Source organism: Lissotriton vulgaris, chromosome 9, assembly GCF_964263255.1.
Source record: "Lissotriton vulgaris chromosome 9, aLisVul1.2, whole genome shotgun sequence".
NCBI lineage: Eukaryota > Metazoa > Chordata > Amphibia > Caudata > Salamandridae > Lissotriton > Lissotriton vulgaris.
This window is the reverse complement of record NC_141697.1, coordinates 826,893,160-826,909,481: the sequence shown is the minus strand read 5'-3', so window position 1 is coordinate 826,909,481 and position 16,322 is coordinate 826,893,160. Positions and strand designations below refer to the sequence as shown.

General features: G+C 48.9%; 1 protein-coding gene across 1 annotated transcript in view; it reads right to left on the bottom strand.

The window, feature by feature from the left end:
- Positions 1–16,322, bottom strand: part of SLC25A45 (solute carrier family 25 member 45) — a 256,040-nt gene that overhangs the window by 50,431 nt on the left and 189,287 nt on the right. Inside the window, exon 6 of the mRNA XM_086936773.1 lies at positions 8,304–8,571. Within this exon, the coding sequence (XP_086792899.1) occupies positions 8,304–8,571 (268 nt within the window). The remainder of the gene's footprint in view (positions 1–8,303; positions 8,572–16,322) is intronic.

The following is a 16,322-nucleotide window of genomic DNA, read 5'->3' as shown; positions in this document are numbered from 1 at the left end:
GCTGCTTGAGTCCGAGGTTGGCGAGGTTGTCGAGCAGGGTGATGGTGTTGCGGTCGTTGCTGTTCTCCAGGTGGAAGTTGAGGTCCCCCAGGAGGATGTAGTCAGCGGAGGGGAGGGCATGCGGGCTGACGAAGTCGGCGATGTCCTCGCTGAATTGTGTGCGTGGTCCCGGGGGTCGGTAGATCAGGGTGCCTCTGAGGGTGGTCTTCGGGTCGGTGCGGATCTGGAAGTGTAGGTGTTCGGCGGTTTTCAGGGTGTCGTCGGTGTTGGTCGTGATGTGGATGGTGTCCCTGTGGATGATGGCGATGCCTCCTCCCATCTGGTTGGCGGAGCGGTCCCTCCGGGTGATCTTGTAGCCCTCTGGGATGGGGATGGCGATGTCGGGCGCTGAGGAATCGTTCATCCAGGTTTCCGTGAGGAAGGCAACGCCACTGTTGGCTTTATCTGTGCCACCCGTGGAATATGTAAATTTGATTTCTGTCACTGATAACAGAAAATGGAATTACTCTTAAAGTTATTCTCTGAAGGGGAGTTTGATCAAATCTCACCCAAGACAATAAATTGCAAATACACATTATGCAGGGCCGACGTGGCCCATCTTGATTCAGTAAATTAAAGCTCACCCAAAAAAACACGTAAGGATTATTTCTGTTTCACTCATTTATGTGCTTTCTTTGTGTGCTTTGTCAAAAGGATGTTTTCTTGCGAATGAAATGCAGCAGTTTTTATTACATCGCTCATCAATGTTCCGTGACCACTGGCTCTTTTTTTCTTACCACTTCCTGCCTCAGTGCCGTACGTATACATGCACCTGTGATATTATATTTTTTGTCTCTGGCTGTTCCTGCAGTTAGTAATGTCACTATGTTTCGCTCTCTTCTCCTGGTTCACCTTCCACTTCTCCTGCTTCCTGCCTCAGAGTCGCACAGCGTTATGTTGAATCGGAAGCGCCACCAAATGAAAACAACGATGTGGATAACCTGCGAACCAATTTGCGTAGTAACGGTAATTGCATACTAGAAGCATGCGTAGTAAAAACATGCTAAGTAATTGTACCTGCAAAGTAAAAAATGCGTAGAAACGGTAAATCGTAGTAGTGGCCACGAAGTAAAGGTAGAATACCGTTCTGACTCCTCTTTGAGTAGGAGAACTGGCGGGAAAAACAAGTGAGTAAGAGAGGTGTGCCCACCTATGCTCCACCCCTTAGGTGGGGAAGGCGAGGTGAAGCACAACTCTCAGTACCCGGCATCTTGCAGATGGGTGGGGCTCAGCCAACCAGGGACAGGCTAAAGCCCCCCTCCCACTGGAGGGTGACATAATAGGGGGTGTACACACCCCAGGGAAGGGACTCGTTGGTCCTAACCTTTTTACCTACCTGTAATGCCCCCAAATCTTGTATTTAGGGACAACCCTGAACCTTGCTTCCTCAGACCAGAAGAAACTACAAGAAAAGAAGAAGGACCAAAAAGCTAACAAGAGGAAGACGCCCACTGTCTTGGCCCCAGCTCTACCGGCCTCTCTCCACCTCAAACCTGCTCCTGCGAAATCCAGGTGTGTCTTGCAGCCAGCAACCTCAAAGAGGACCTGCCTGACTTCAACCACAAACACTGTGTCTCTTGTGAACACCAGATTTGTTCATCTGTAACCTCTGGCTCCGGCCGGACACAGTGAATCCGTACCACCCTGCACCCGCAGTCCACAGGCCGAGCTCGAGTGGGCAAACACCGCAAGGAGGTGCCCCAGAGGATCCTAACCCGAGATCCAGCAACCCCTGACCAACCTCAAACCTGCAGCTGACGCCGGCAGCTTAAATCCAGAAGGCCCCCCTAGCCGCGACCAGGAGCTGGTAAGAAGATCCGACCCTAAAAAGCACCCTGCACCCGATGCCCCACAGCCTTGGGTGGACAAACCAACGGTGCCTAACTAACCCCCAACTTCCCAATTTACCTCTCAAAGTGGTGGTCACACCCAGAAGACCTTTGTTCCCAAGCCTGCAGTGCCTTTGCAAACCGGAGGTTCCCCATTGCAAAGAGCAGGGCGCCTGACATCGAAACAGCACCCTGCACCCGGCCGCCCTTGTGCCACAAAGAGGGCACCATTGGTACTACTTTGTTTCCTCATTTGCCCTGAGATAAAGCCTAGGAGCTTTGCTCCCACTACCTAGTTGGCCTGCTCGTCACCAGCCACCAACTGGAGGCCCCCTATCCCCCATTGGATAACATTGGGCCTTAGCACTCTGCACCTGGCCACCCTAGTGCTGCTGAGGGTGTGACTAGATCATCATTGACCCAGGGGGATGCCTGAGTCTACCCCCAGAACCTCAACTCCCACTACCAAATACTTACCGCAAACCGATAACACTATTTTCCTCCATAGGATAACATTGATTGTTTTTCTATGAAAAGTTTGTAAGTGTGGAGTTTGAAAACATAAATACATTCATTAAAAGTGTACTGTTTAACAAAAACAATGTTACTTACCTGTTTACAGGAAATGTTCCAGCGTAGTATCCAGGTATACTACTCTGTGTGAGAAAAATAATCTCAAAAGTAACTTACTTGTAATCTTACTGAAAATCCCATTCAAAGTACATATACTGTATTCTGAAAAGCATTGCATTATCAGAAACACTGCTGTAATCAAATCAAAGTGCATTTCCAATTGCAATCCAAACTGTGTTACAATCTGTATATTTATTGCAAAGTACTTATCACTTACCTGTGCCAGGCTTGCTTGGTTCTAGGAAAAAAAACTAAAAGAATATTTTTATATAAAACCAATTGGTCTGAAGTTCAGTCTTTGAGTGTGTGAATTCATTTGCTGACTGAATGTGTTCAACAAATGCTTAACACTGTCCTCTGATACTGCCTAACTTTACCTCTGCCTACATTTGGGGTTCCACTGGACTCTGTGCACACTATACTAAACTTTGGTATAGTGTATACAGAGCCAGCTTCCTACAAGACCAGATTCTAGTCCCACTGAGGCATTATGAAAGGAATAGGAGGGAAGAGGTGAGTTATACCCTTAAGAAACCTATTTACAAATAGGGGACTTGAAAAACGAAGGTTGAACAGGATTGCGAAAAAAGGCCGAAATGGGTGGCCAGAGCAGAGCCCTGCTGAGCCAAAGAAATGATGAAGAGGAGAACCTCATAAAGAGGGGCAGAAAGGGGATCCACAAACTTTGCTAGGCACCATGCCACATATTTGTTCCATCACAGGCGTATACTGTTTTAGTAGAGGGACGCCTGGCTGCCAAGATGACATTACATTACAGACTTCGGGAGGAAGGAGTAGCCGCACAATCTCCACGCAAGGAGGTGGAGGCTGCACAGGTTCGGGTGGAGGACCGTCTCCCCTGCTGCTGTGACAGAAGATCCTCCCGAAGAGGCAGTCTGATCAGAGGATCGATGGCCATGTACAAGAGCTCGGGATACCAGACTCTTATGGCCCAGACCAGAGCCACAAGAATGACTTTGGCCGGGTCGCACTTGATCTTCTTCAGCACTCAGGGCAGAAGTGGTATCGGTGGAAAGGCGTAAAGAAATCGCAATTCCACTCGTGACCAAAAGAGTGGCAGAGTGAGTGCTGCCTTGTAAATTCCAATGCACAGAACTGCTGACATTGTGCGTTCTCTTCGGTGGCAAACTGATCTAACCAAGGCTCTCTCCGCTGCTGAAAGAGACCTTGCACCACCTCCGAGAGAAGATGCCATTCATGATCCATCGTGCATTGGCGGCTTAGTTTGTCCTGGGGTCCAAGGAACCTGCCAGTTGTTGAACCATTAGGGACATGCCCTGATGTTCCAGCCACACCCAAAGGCAAAGAGACACTTGACATAGGTTACACAATCCCACCTCACCCTGTTTGTTGCAGTACCACATGGCGGTGGTGTTGTCCGTGAACACCTGCACTACCCTTCCTCTGACAGAAGGAAGGAATGCCTTCAGTGCAAGATGAATTGCCCGGGGCACCAGAAGGTTAATGTGGAGCCCATTCTCCCCCAGAGACCAGAGGCCTCTGATCTCCACCTCTCCCATGTGGGCACCCCATCTCAGGAGTGACGCATCTGTCAGCACTGTGAACTCCAGTTGGGGAAGGGAGATGGATCTGCCGTTGACCCAATCCCTGTCCGTTAGCCACCACTGCAACTAGTGTGCAGTGCCCACCAAGATCTGGACGCAATCAGAATGATTCCCCTGATGCTGCACCCACTGGAACTTCAGGTGCCACTGCAGAGCCGCATATACCACCTGGCATGATCCACCAGCAGGATGCAGGAGGCAATGAGGCCCAGCAGCCTCAGGGTCATTCTCACAGAAATCCCGGATAGAGGATGAAACATCGGTATCATGGCCCAAATATCCCGGACTCACTGCTCGGGAGGATAAGCTGGAAACTGCGCTGTATCCGGAACTGCTCCGATGAAAAGGAGCTTCTGAGAGGAAATCAGGTGTGACTTCGGCACATTGATAGTGAACCCCAGTGAGTGCAGGAGATCCATCGTAGTCTGTAGGTGGGAGACACCAGCCTGGGGCAAGCTCCCCTTCAACCGCCAGTCGTCAAGATAGTGGAAGAATGGAACCCCTAAACTGCGCAGATGAGCTTCGACCGCCCCCATCACTTTTGTGAACACCCGAGGGCGCAGGTAAGGCCAACAGGGAGCACGGTAAACTGAAGATGCTTGTGGCCCACCATGTACCATAATTATCACCTTTAGGCTGGCAGGACAGGGCTGTGGAAATAGGCATCCTGCAAGTCTAACACTACCATCTAGTCTCCAGGATCAAAGGCAGACAGGACCTGAGCCAAAGTCAACATTTTGAACTTCTTCTTCTGGAGGAAGTGGTTGTTGTCCCTGAGAGCCAAGCTTGGACACAGACCTTTGTCCTTCTTGGGTACCAGGAAGTAGTGGGAATAACAATGACGACCTACTTCTGGCACATGGACTCGCTCGAGAGCTCCCTTGGCCGAGAGACGTAAATTCCTGATGGAGAAGGGCTAAGTGATCCTCTGACATGCGATGGAGGGTTGATGGCATGGAGGGAGAGGTAGTCTCGAAGGGGATGGAGTAGCCCCTTCGGACTATCTGCAAAAACCCCTGTCCGACATGACATTATGCCAGTGGGGGAGTTGATGGCGGTTCCTGCCACTCACTGGCAGCTGTTGGCCCTAAAAAGTAAGACTAGGAAGGTTTGGAGGCAGATGCAGGGGGGCTTGGTGGACTGACCCGCCCTCTGGCCTCTGGACCCACGATGCTTCGTCCCACGTCCCCAGCCACTCAGGGGCTGGGTGGCTTGTGTGGCCCTGTGGCTCTTGGTGGAATGTGGTGGGTTATCCCTTCTGTGGCCACGAAAGGGGCGAAAGGCAGACTAGATGGGGCGAGAGGTTTCTGCAAGGCCCAAAGACCTGGCCATAGCCCTAGAGTACTTGAAGCACTCGAGCGCATTGTCCGCCTTGTCTCCAAACAGGCAACACACATAAAAGGGCATGTCCAAAAGGGTAGATTGAGCATCCCCAGAGAAACCAGAGGTTCTCAGCCAGGCCAGCCTACGGATGTGGAAATCGTCCTACCCAGCGAGTCGATAGTATCCAGCCCACACCAGATAGCAAACTTTGCTGTGTCTTGACCCTCAGCAACAGTGTGGGCAAGCACGGCCCGGTCCTCCTCTGGGCACTGTGACGTGTCCCACACCGAATGTGTGTAAGGCCCGAGAGGCATGCGGTGTTCACGGACCGCAGTCCTAAACTGGTGGAAGAAAACATCTTCTTCCCGAGATGGTCCAGCTTTTTGGATTCCCTATTTTGAGGGAGTGTAGGGAAAGTGCTTCCTTTCGAGGATGAGGCTTGGACCACCAAGCATTTGGATGAAGGGTGTTGGGAGAGGAAAAGTGGGTCGCCTGGGGCCAGGTGATGGTGTCCAGCAATCATTCTATCCACAGAAGCCCCTGTGCTGGGCTTGTCCAAGAGCCCAGAAGGATGTAATAGAGGGCCTCATTGAAAGGCAGCAAGGGCTCCGAAGAGGCTGACGCCGGCTGAAGCACCTCAGTCAGGAGGTTAGTCCTGACTGCCACCATAGGAAGCTCAAGGCCCAAGGCCTCAGCCACCCTCGCAACACCACAGAGTGGGCGGTTCCCTCCCCCAGAGCCACGGTAGCGAGAGAAAGCATAACAAGGTCTGGGAAGGTATCCAAACCACTGGCATCACCCCACACCTCTCTCCAGTCCGGCTCTTCAAGCAGGTCTGCCTGAGGGTCAAAGACCCCATCCAGTCCTCCTCCTCCTCTGACTGCCACTCAGGGCGATAGGGAACGCCAGTTAAGAACAGCAGTACAAAAGTACCCTCAGGCACCGGTGCCAATATCAGTCAATGCCAGTCCGGCACCATGTCCAAGTCAAGAGGAAGGCTGGGGTTGATGCACGCTGGGGGCGCAACCGGCGTCAGAGTTACGGTGTCATCGTCAGAGGAATCGGTGCCCTGGAATGTACCGTGAGGGTGACCGGTGCCAATCCGGATCCAGGCCTGGATCCTTGGGGGCCCTGCAGTGCAGAGGCCGGAGCCGCCGGCATCAAAGGCCTAGAGCCTCCAACCGAGTCCACGGGGCCCAAAAGTGGGTCGGCAGAGTCGGGCTGCCCAAAGATGGAGTGGAGGGCTTCGTAAAATGCACGAAGCTGGGCAGGGGAGGCTCCGGCTCCCAGAAAGGGAGAGAGGCGCAGAGCCATCCCAGCAGGCTCCTAGGCCGGAGAACGACGATCCTCTGTGTCCCGGGTCGCATCGGCCAACGGACAGGGAGAAGGCAAAGAGTGACAATGCTCCTTCGCCTTCTTCTTTTGTTGCGACGTATCTGATGACGAAGACTTCGATGACGAATGGTGGTGGTGGCTCCACTAGCAGTTCCACAACGACCGAGACCTCGAACAGCTCAGAACTGACTGCTGGGCCTCTAACAAGCTTTCGGACCGTTCTCACAAAGACTTGGGGTTCAGGGCCTGGCAGTCAGAACACTACTTCGGGTTGTGATAGTGCTCCAGGCACCAAAGGCACATGAAGTGCGGATCGGTGACTGCATCAGCTTGTGACAGGAGTCACTCGGCTTGAAACCAGGTCGACAACTTGACCTCATGCACAGGTTCGTAAGACCTCAAAAAAGATGTTGACAAAAAGTCAAAAAAGTTTACTCAAAAAATGACTAAGGGTACCACTCTCTCCAGATCTGCGCTGGCTGGGCGGAAAAAGAAAAACCGATGTCAGCATGCAGGGGCGGCATCTAAGTAGATACCGCAAAGTCATTCCGGTGATCATGACGCCTATGACGAACGCGAAGTCGACAGACGCCACCTACCAACGCGCAAGGCAACTGCTGTGAAAAAATTCTCCGGAATCAGCCTGATGCCTGGGGGTAATTCTAAGGTAAGGAATCTATAACTAAAAGTGTCTTTCAGATGTGAAACGTTAGAGACTGGGCCAGATGAGGAGTTGACACTTGGGAGGGGGTATGACCACCCACTTGTCTGGGTGGTGTGGGCCATGAAGAGTTTGACAGGAGTTTGCTGAAGTTGCTTGGCATTGCCAGTTGGGGATCCATATGCAAGGGGAGGTTAGCAGGTAGTTCAATTTACGTCATTTGGTCAGTTACAGGTTCATATAGATATTCATAGGATGTAGGAGGATGGAATTTGGAAATGTTGAAATGCAATACAGTTAATGAGTTAACTTCAGGGTGGGCATGTTTGGGGGGATCGTAGGGGTGGGGCTGGAATAGGATCTAGTTCTCTGGATACAAAGCAAGGTTTTCGTTTTGTACGGCGTTTGTGATGTGTGCCTGTTTCAATAAAGCGCCCTTTTTCACACACAAAAAAGGCTTTGTTCGCCTTAAGTTGGCAGGGTATGCTCAGATGTGAGTCCCTTGCTTACTTTGCCACTGGATTCAAGCTAGCTTGGCTGATGACGGTTGAAATGCCAGAAACCGGTCCCAGGATGCTTGTTTCCGGTCCAGGGAAGACATGGCTTTGGCAGTTCGGGCTGGACTGTTCCCATTAAGGACAGGGTCAGACTGATTTGCATATGGCCATGTCCGAGCTGGGGTGGCCGAGTGAGCTAAAGAATGGTGATGGATTAAACCCAGATCAGTTGACTGGGGGTGAGTGTTTGATTTGCTCAAACGCTCCGTCCATCATCCCCTTTTGTATTGTTATGTTATAAATAGGCATATACTTGCAAAATTAGACAAATGGTTTAAAGTTTCACTAATGTATTTAAGGAAAGCAAAAATGCCGACCCTCGAGTAGTTTTTATTCTTACCAGGTTCCTGCCCTTCCTTCGTCATCCGTTGGCACAGGACATGATATGTCATGAAGTAAATTCCAACGGTTGGGACGTCTCGAAGCAGCAGAGCCACCGAACCTCTGAATAATCCCGAAGGCCCTTCATTGCGGAGGATGGAGACTGCGCAGTCCACGGGACCTTTATACAGAGATTGACTTGCCCTTGTTTCAGGATGACGCTGGTACGGTTCAGTTTGATTCTGAAGACGGACTTTGATCAAATCTACAGGAGCAGTGAAATATACCTGATTTGTGGACAGATTAAAGAAAGTGAGACTGTTATTGTTTGCAGCACATCTCTGCTCGATCTCCCAAACATGAGTTTAACACTAACAGTAATATTCCAGCTCAAAAGAAATTAACTGAATCAAAGAGGTGTCCTCCTTATTGTAGACATAAAATTTCCAGAAAAGATTAATCATAAAAGAACTATGTGAAGCACACAGTGGTGGCTGGCATCTACGAGGAAGGGGGTGGGGGTAGATGCGTGTGCAAAATTACATTTAAAAAATAACACACCTACCTGAATACCACGTCCTCCGCCCCGGTCCTCTTCTTTTGTCCACTGAGGAACTGGATGCTGCAACTCCCTTGACCAATCCTGGCGCTGCTCACATGTTGTTAACCAGCATGTGAGCAGCACCCTGATTGGCGGAGTGGCCTCCCTCGGCACTCCCCAGCGCACCGGAAGCCTGCACCTGCTCTTGACCCAGCTGTCTTAAGATAGCTAGGTTGAGAAGTTTAAAGGGCACATGTGTGACTTCCCGTAGGAAGACGGCCCACCAAAGTGACATGCACACTTTAAACAGTCCAAAGGCAGCCCTCTGCCCACCACTCCTCCCACTCAGCAGGCCCTGCCCCGTCCTGACACTCGGTTCAGGACTGCACAATATAAAGTAAAATAGTAATAAATTACCATTTTATTTGTCATCTGTGAGGTTTTGGGGGGCATGTAAGTGGGGCGACAATCCTACGCTGCAATGGAGGAGCCGCCCCTGATAGCACAATTATGAATCAAGGAACAAACTAACCACAACCTATTTAGGCATATGAATGGTGTTGTTACACATCCAAGCGAACCCTGGAGAAGCTATTGAAAAGCCCTTTGTAGAATTTTGTTGACATCTTTTCAAACTATGAGTTTGTGTATTCTCACTTGCTAACCGAGTTGTAATGTAGATACAGAATAAGAAGGCAGATGGTCAAGATCTAAAATGCAGTATGGAATGTTGACACAGAGAAGGATTTTGGAGCTCACGAAATGTGCCCAATGTGTAGGGTATAGCTGTTAATGAACCTGTGGATTATCATTGTACACTTTGCTTCAACAAAACGTTATTTTATGTTGTAGTAAGAAAAAGATGACACTTATCAGTATATGCATACTTGTGTTTGCTGCACATGACCAACAGTTTGCAATAAAACCTAGAAATAAGCTTGAAATAAACATTTTACACTTTTCGTAAAAAACTGTAGAGTAGGAGTGAGGCTACAGAAAGAGGTGCTGTGTTCTATAACGGAGAGTCGTAACCTGAGCCGGAAGGGCGAAGCCCGACCCGATGAGGGCCCAGGTCAAATGCCATCCGGAGGCGGGAAGCCCACCCCCGACCCCCATCTGCATGCCGGCTAGACAGGGGGCGAGCTTGGGCAAGGGGGAATAAAAAGGGCCAACGAGCAACGGGAAACACAACCCCCCCCCCCGCAGAGAAGAAGGAAGGATAACACCCACCCACACCAAAAGAAAGCGAGCGTCGAAGCCGCAAGGGTAGAGGGGAAGCAGAACAAACACATGGAAGGTAGTAAAAGGAGAGAATTTACTAAAAGGTAGATGGAAGGTTCTCAAAGTGTCCTTGGGATGCCTCATAGCAGGGGCACTGAGGGAGCCAAAGGGCGGCGTGCCGCCATAGAAAGAATAGATGTGATGCTCCAGCAGGACCTTTGGGATGCCTCGCAGGGGTACCAAGGGAGAAAAATGCGAGGACTCAGCCTCAGGAAAGGTGGAGTAGATGCTCAAGTAAGGTTCTTGGGATGCCTCACAGCAGGGACCCCTGGGAGCAGGGAGGGCCCATGAAAGGGTACAGGGCGAGCAGGACAGCACTTGCAGCCCGGGCAGGCCCAGGCGGACACCCTCCAAGTTGGTAGCAAGTTGAAGCCTAGACCCGTGAATCAGAGGCCCAGACCAGGGTCCCTGTCCTCCCGGGAAATTCAGGAGGTTGGGTCTACACTGCAAGCAAAATGAGAACAAAGACCAGTACATATGTAACATGGAGATTGTTGATATGACCATGTACGTTGCAAAATGTATAAACATGTGATGTTGAATAAACTGACACCTTTTAAGGCACAGAAACACATTTTCAGAGGTGATTTAAGGTTTAATAGGAATGCAGTTAGGTTGGAAGCGGTCAGGAAAGGAGGAGTGGGGTGATTTGCCACCTGGAGGGGGTTATCAAAAACAACACTTTCACAATCACTTCAGCACACAAAGGTAGCCCAGGGATCTTAACGCAAAGCAAAATGCAGTCTACGATTCACTTGAACAACTGGATATTTTTCCTTCAATATATTTTGAATTATTGGTACCTCTTCCACAGAAGTGCAAGCCATAGTCTGGATGGAGTAAACTAAAGTCAGTGTTCTTGTATATAAATATTATCACTAGTACAACCCGGTCTAGAAGCCCATAATAAAACATTTGCTTCACACGTAAAATTATAGAATTGGACCGTTAAAATATTATGTTTATTTATCGACCCAGTTCAAGGGTGATTCGGGAATTTAGTAGCCTCCACTTCCTTGTGAAACAGAAATTAAAAATACGTTTTTCACGTCGAGGCACACAAAGTAAATACTGCACGTCAAACACAAGCAGATCGCTTTCAGTAAAAAACATATTGTATTAACTTCGAACAAAAACACATCCGACTACAAATACATAAATTAACATCCTCTTGCTAAATCAAATTTAGGGTATGTTATTACACTTATGGATAGCTATAGTTTAGATGTTTAAGGTGGGAGAGCTGCAAATTGTATCCTAAACTGTCCATGTGATGAATGTGCTTGATGAAGTATAAAATAATTATTCCTCAATTTATTTTCGTACAAAAGATTTTTCCCAAATCGTTAATACACCTCTAGAGATTTAGAGGTATGATGCCCTAGCATGACCTCCAGGATACACCTACAACACCAATAGTGCTAGGGATTAACTAGCGGATATATATTAAAGGGCCGAAGTGAGGGCTCTTCGGACCCAAATGGCTTTTCGCAAGTCTTATTCAAGGCGTTACCAGAAGTTGTGGCCAATAAATTAATTTCTCTTCACATTTCCGCTCTTCAACAGGATGGTTCGGATTCCTGGAAATGTGCAGTAATCCACCCCATATTTAAGGGGGGGCGCACAAGACCTGTCAAATTACTGGTTGATAACTCCTTGGTGTTGAGTCTAAATACTTTACCACTCTCCTTCTGCATGATTTACTGTCTTGGGCAACAGAACACAAAATAACAAAATAATTACGAGGCACCAAACTGATTTTCAGCATGGTATGGGAACCATCTCGAACTTGATGGCCTTATTTTTAAAAATGAAACAAGAAAACTAAGGCTCTTTCAGCACACCATTAGATCAAATATTAATCAAATATAGTACCGGTCTACCCTGTTAGACCCTTAGATAATATACCACTCCATTGAGAATGAGAAAAATACCACAATGTTCATCAAAAAACAGTATTATTAAAAAAACAGAGATCCAGAAGGGTCATTATTAATGCTGTTTGGTATTCTTTATTCATGTTGTGCCAAAGTTAAAATCAGGGTGGGCTCTTCAGTAGATTGTCAACGGTTCCCAAACTTTTGTAGTCTTGGAAGCCAATGGCAGCTATTCTGCATATAAGAGAAAATTATCTCTACAGTATATCAAATCCATTACTCAGCGTTCAACTGTGGGAGATTTTTTACTGTCCCAATGCATTGAAACTCTTCTCTTTGCAAGTAGTAATGCTATAGCAGCAAATTTCTTCTTGATGAATTTCAAGTGCTTCCAACAACCCAATAAATAGAGTTTCATTGAGCATTCCACATTACAATTCAACATGTCCCCTAACAGTTGCACTACACGTTCCCAATACTCGCTGACTTTAACACAGTACCATGCAAGGTTCACGAAATCTGCATCACCTGCCCTCCCATCTGCGACATTTGGCTTCTTCACGTAAACCATATTTCTGCAGCTTAAGAGGTGTGTGATATGCTTGATGTATGTACTTATAGTGGATGATACATAAGTTACCATTGGGAGTCAACATTTCCGTTAATGCACAGCAAGATTGCCATTCCTCTGCTTGCAGTGGGGTGTCCAGTACTGCATTCCATCTCTCATGTGCTTGCTTGTCCCTCCGCCAATTCAGCCTGAATGGACCTCTACAATTCTGTTACTATATGAGTGTTGTCAGGGTTGGTTATTATCATTTGTAACGGTGCTAGAGAGGGTGGCTCATTTGGGCAGGTTCGATACAGCTTCTTAATAGCCTCACGCATTCTATGATACATGAAGCTGAACAATAGCTTATGGTTACTCATGTATGAAAGATCATCAGAAGCAAGGAATACACCATTATTATAAAAATCTCTCATTAACACTAGGCAGACTTGCTGCAACAGGTCCATACTGCCTTCATCTTGTGTTATAGAAAGTATTGGATGTTGATTTAGTGGCATACTAGGTGCATATAGCAGGGACTTATTGGCCATGCGGCCCATTTGTTGCCATGCCGAGGACGTTGTTTGTATTGTATTAATTTATTTTTTGAGGTGCCGCTCGTAGTCGAGGGAAATTGACACGCCGAGGAGTTTTCCCTGCTCGCTTCTGCCATCACTAATTTGAACTCTGTCCAGTAACCTGGGAGCCCGTGTGCTCGGTTATACTCCCTGCTGGGTCCTACTGCCTGGAGAGACAACGCCTACCGGGAGCGGACTGCGAGGACCAGAGGTGCTTGCGCCAGGTCATCGCGGGCACCTGGTGCCTCTTCCCGCCCCCTCCTCCTCGTAGGCTACATTACGACTCGCGGCCCCGGCTTCGCGGGAGCTGCTCGTAGTCGAGGGAAATTGACACGCCGAGGAGTTTTCCCTGCTCGCTTCTGCCATCACTAATTTGAACTCTGTCCAGTAACCTGGGAGCCCGTGTGCTCGGTTACACTCCCTGCTGGGTCCTACTGCCTGGAGAGACAACGCCTACCGGGAGCGGGACTGCGAGGACCAGAGGTGCTTGCGCCAGGTCATCACGCGCCCCTGGTGCCTCTTCCCGCCCCCTCCTCCTACTTAACCCAGCCTCCTGACGCGAACGCGGGACGTGCGCGGACGGAAGCGCGGGCGAAGACCGGGCAAAGAGCGGGCCATTCGAGACCGGTGGAGACTGGACTGGGCTATTCCCCTTGCCCTCAACTTTGTTATCGTAAATCCACCTGCTAGAGGCGCACCGTGGAAGTTAAGGTGCTATGTCCACGCGTGAGTATAGAAGTAGGGCAGCCAAAGGGAAGTTGCAAAATGGGACACTTGATGATTTCATCACCAGGACTAATTCCGCTATAGATAAGGAGATCAATAAAATGCAGCATAGGGTCTCAATTGAACTTGATGCAGCTAGAAGGTTATCCCAGGAGCTCGCCATGGCCAAAAAGTCCTCTTTAGGTCACTTTGCCTGTGCCAAAACACCTGACCGCCCAATGGGTCCAGCTCCTATTTTGACGCAGGCAGTTATCCACCAGCCAGCAGCCGCACTCCTTCCAGCATCGAAGGTGGGGTCTCCACATGCATCCCCCCCCATCCTTAGTCCATCATTGGGTGGGGTGGTTGGGGTTGAGGCTAGGGTTGAGGGGGCCCCTTTGGAGACGGTACCGATTGCTAAGCGTAAGGTAATGAGCGGGAGGATTTCCCTTACCCCCCAAAAGGGAGCCATCCACAAACGAAAGAGTAATAATACTTCTGCCTATTCTAGGAAAAAGGCTAAGGTTGCAAACGCTCAGTTACCCTCTCAACCACTATCTCAGGTATCCCACGCACCCATTCCTATGGGAAATATTTGCCCCCCAGTACCAGAATCTAGCTCAGCAAAATTGCTGGGCGAATATGATGATAATTTTGTAATAGAAAGTGAGAATGGTAGGGTACCATTCTGCATGATAGAAGGAAAGGATATGGAATTTTTAACGATTGTGTGGGAAACGCTAAAAAAACTTCTAACCCCCTTGGAAGTTAGACTTTCTCGAATAGAAACCCAGTTGCTCGAGACAGAAAAAAGCATCCTAAATCTAGCCACCTTGAGCATACCTGATAATAAACCAACTAGTTCACCAGTTACTACCACTTCCCCATCAGTACCTGCTGCTATTCCACCAGTAGCTCCGGTGGTTAAACCCATTCCGAAACCTCGGCATAAGGTCATTACAAGCACTTCTGTTAATAGGGTAGCGGAGGGTACAAATCAGCTGCCGGCTCAATCTGCAACAGCCCCGAAAGCCATGGCAATCCCGAGGGCTAAAGATCACAACACCCACCACTCCACCCGACAGAGACTAAAACCTACTAAAAACCACTATAGGGGCTATGTTGATCTTCCCCCTGATGTAAGACCGTATGTAGTTGTGTTAGCGGGGGTGCCTGAAATTCCACACCAACAGCAGGAAGACTTTGGATCATTAACAAACAAGGTAATCCATTGGCTTAATGTAAACAGGCCATTACCCAATCACCTGAGAAGTAAGATTCTTATGGTGCGACGGGTCCTTTGGATAGGCACCTCGCACAAGTCTATTACAGGTGACTGCGTTATTGTTTCCTTCGAAGACCCTAACACTGCACACCACATTAATTCATGGAACAATTATGGAGTAAATTCGCCCATAGCATCTAGACCCCTAACCTACTTTTATCCCCCGCGTTCACACTCCAATATGGGGGGAAATTGGAATTGGATTCCGGTGAGAAACTGTGTACAGGGTGGGTTACCCAACTACTGGCAAGATACACATGGTGGGTGGAATGGGGCACCCACTCATAACAGATTTGGGTGCCTTTAGGACGTGGACTGACTTTTCCATAGGGTCCCTGACACACCGTATCTGACAGACCCACACTGTTCTTTGTCTTACTCTTCACCGCGCCCTGCTTTCCCACCATTACAATATCTCCCAGGAGACTGTAATAAATTACAGGTGAGACTAGGCACACAGAGCGGGATGTTGCTGAATACTGTGCGGGCGCCACACTAATTGAGCCAACAAACGATAAAATTACTCACATAGATACAGTGGGTCAAACCAGCAAGGACAACCCCCTTCCTGAGGCGCCGTATGTAATATGCTCGCTGGCAACAGAGGGATTGTCCTGCCAGAAGCACAGCCAGTCCAGGTCAAGTAGGTGCACCTTGGTATCTAATGCTATTGATAAGGCGGGGGCTCCCGGCGTAGTTTCCATACTTTCTTGGAACGTCGCCGGGTTGGCCAATAAACTAGATTCCCCAGAGTGGGCGGAATTAATTGAAGAACATGACATATGCTTGTTCCAGGAAACGTGGGCCAGGGAAAAACAGTCCCGCACAGGGTACGCTTCTTTTGAGATTGCGGCAAAATGGGGCGGGAAGGGACGACCGTCTGGTGGCCTGTTGATTTGGGTAGGTTCCCACCTTGGATGCAGGGCGAGAAACCTTGAAACCAACTCAGCGAACTTTCAGTGCGTTGTTCTGGAGTGGGCATCTGGTGTGAGTGTAGCATTGATAAACGTATACTCAAGAGCGGTTGGGATAACAGGCACTTCGGGGACAATCGAGGATTTAGCTTTGTTCCTCGACTCTGCCACCCTCTGCCTTTCACTTATAGTTGGGGGGGACTTTAATATCCAGTATGAGCCCCTCCCGGATCATCTGGAAGGGGTAATTAGTGAAGAGGATGACCTCAGGGAGATACCCACTCTGTCGGGCCCCCCTGTAAAGTCA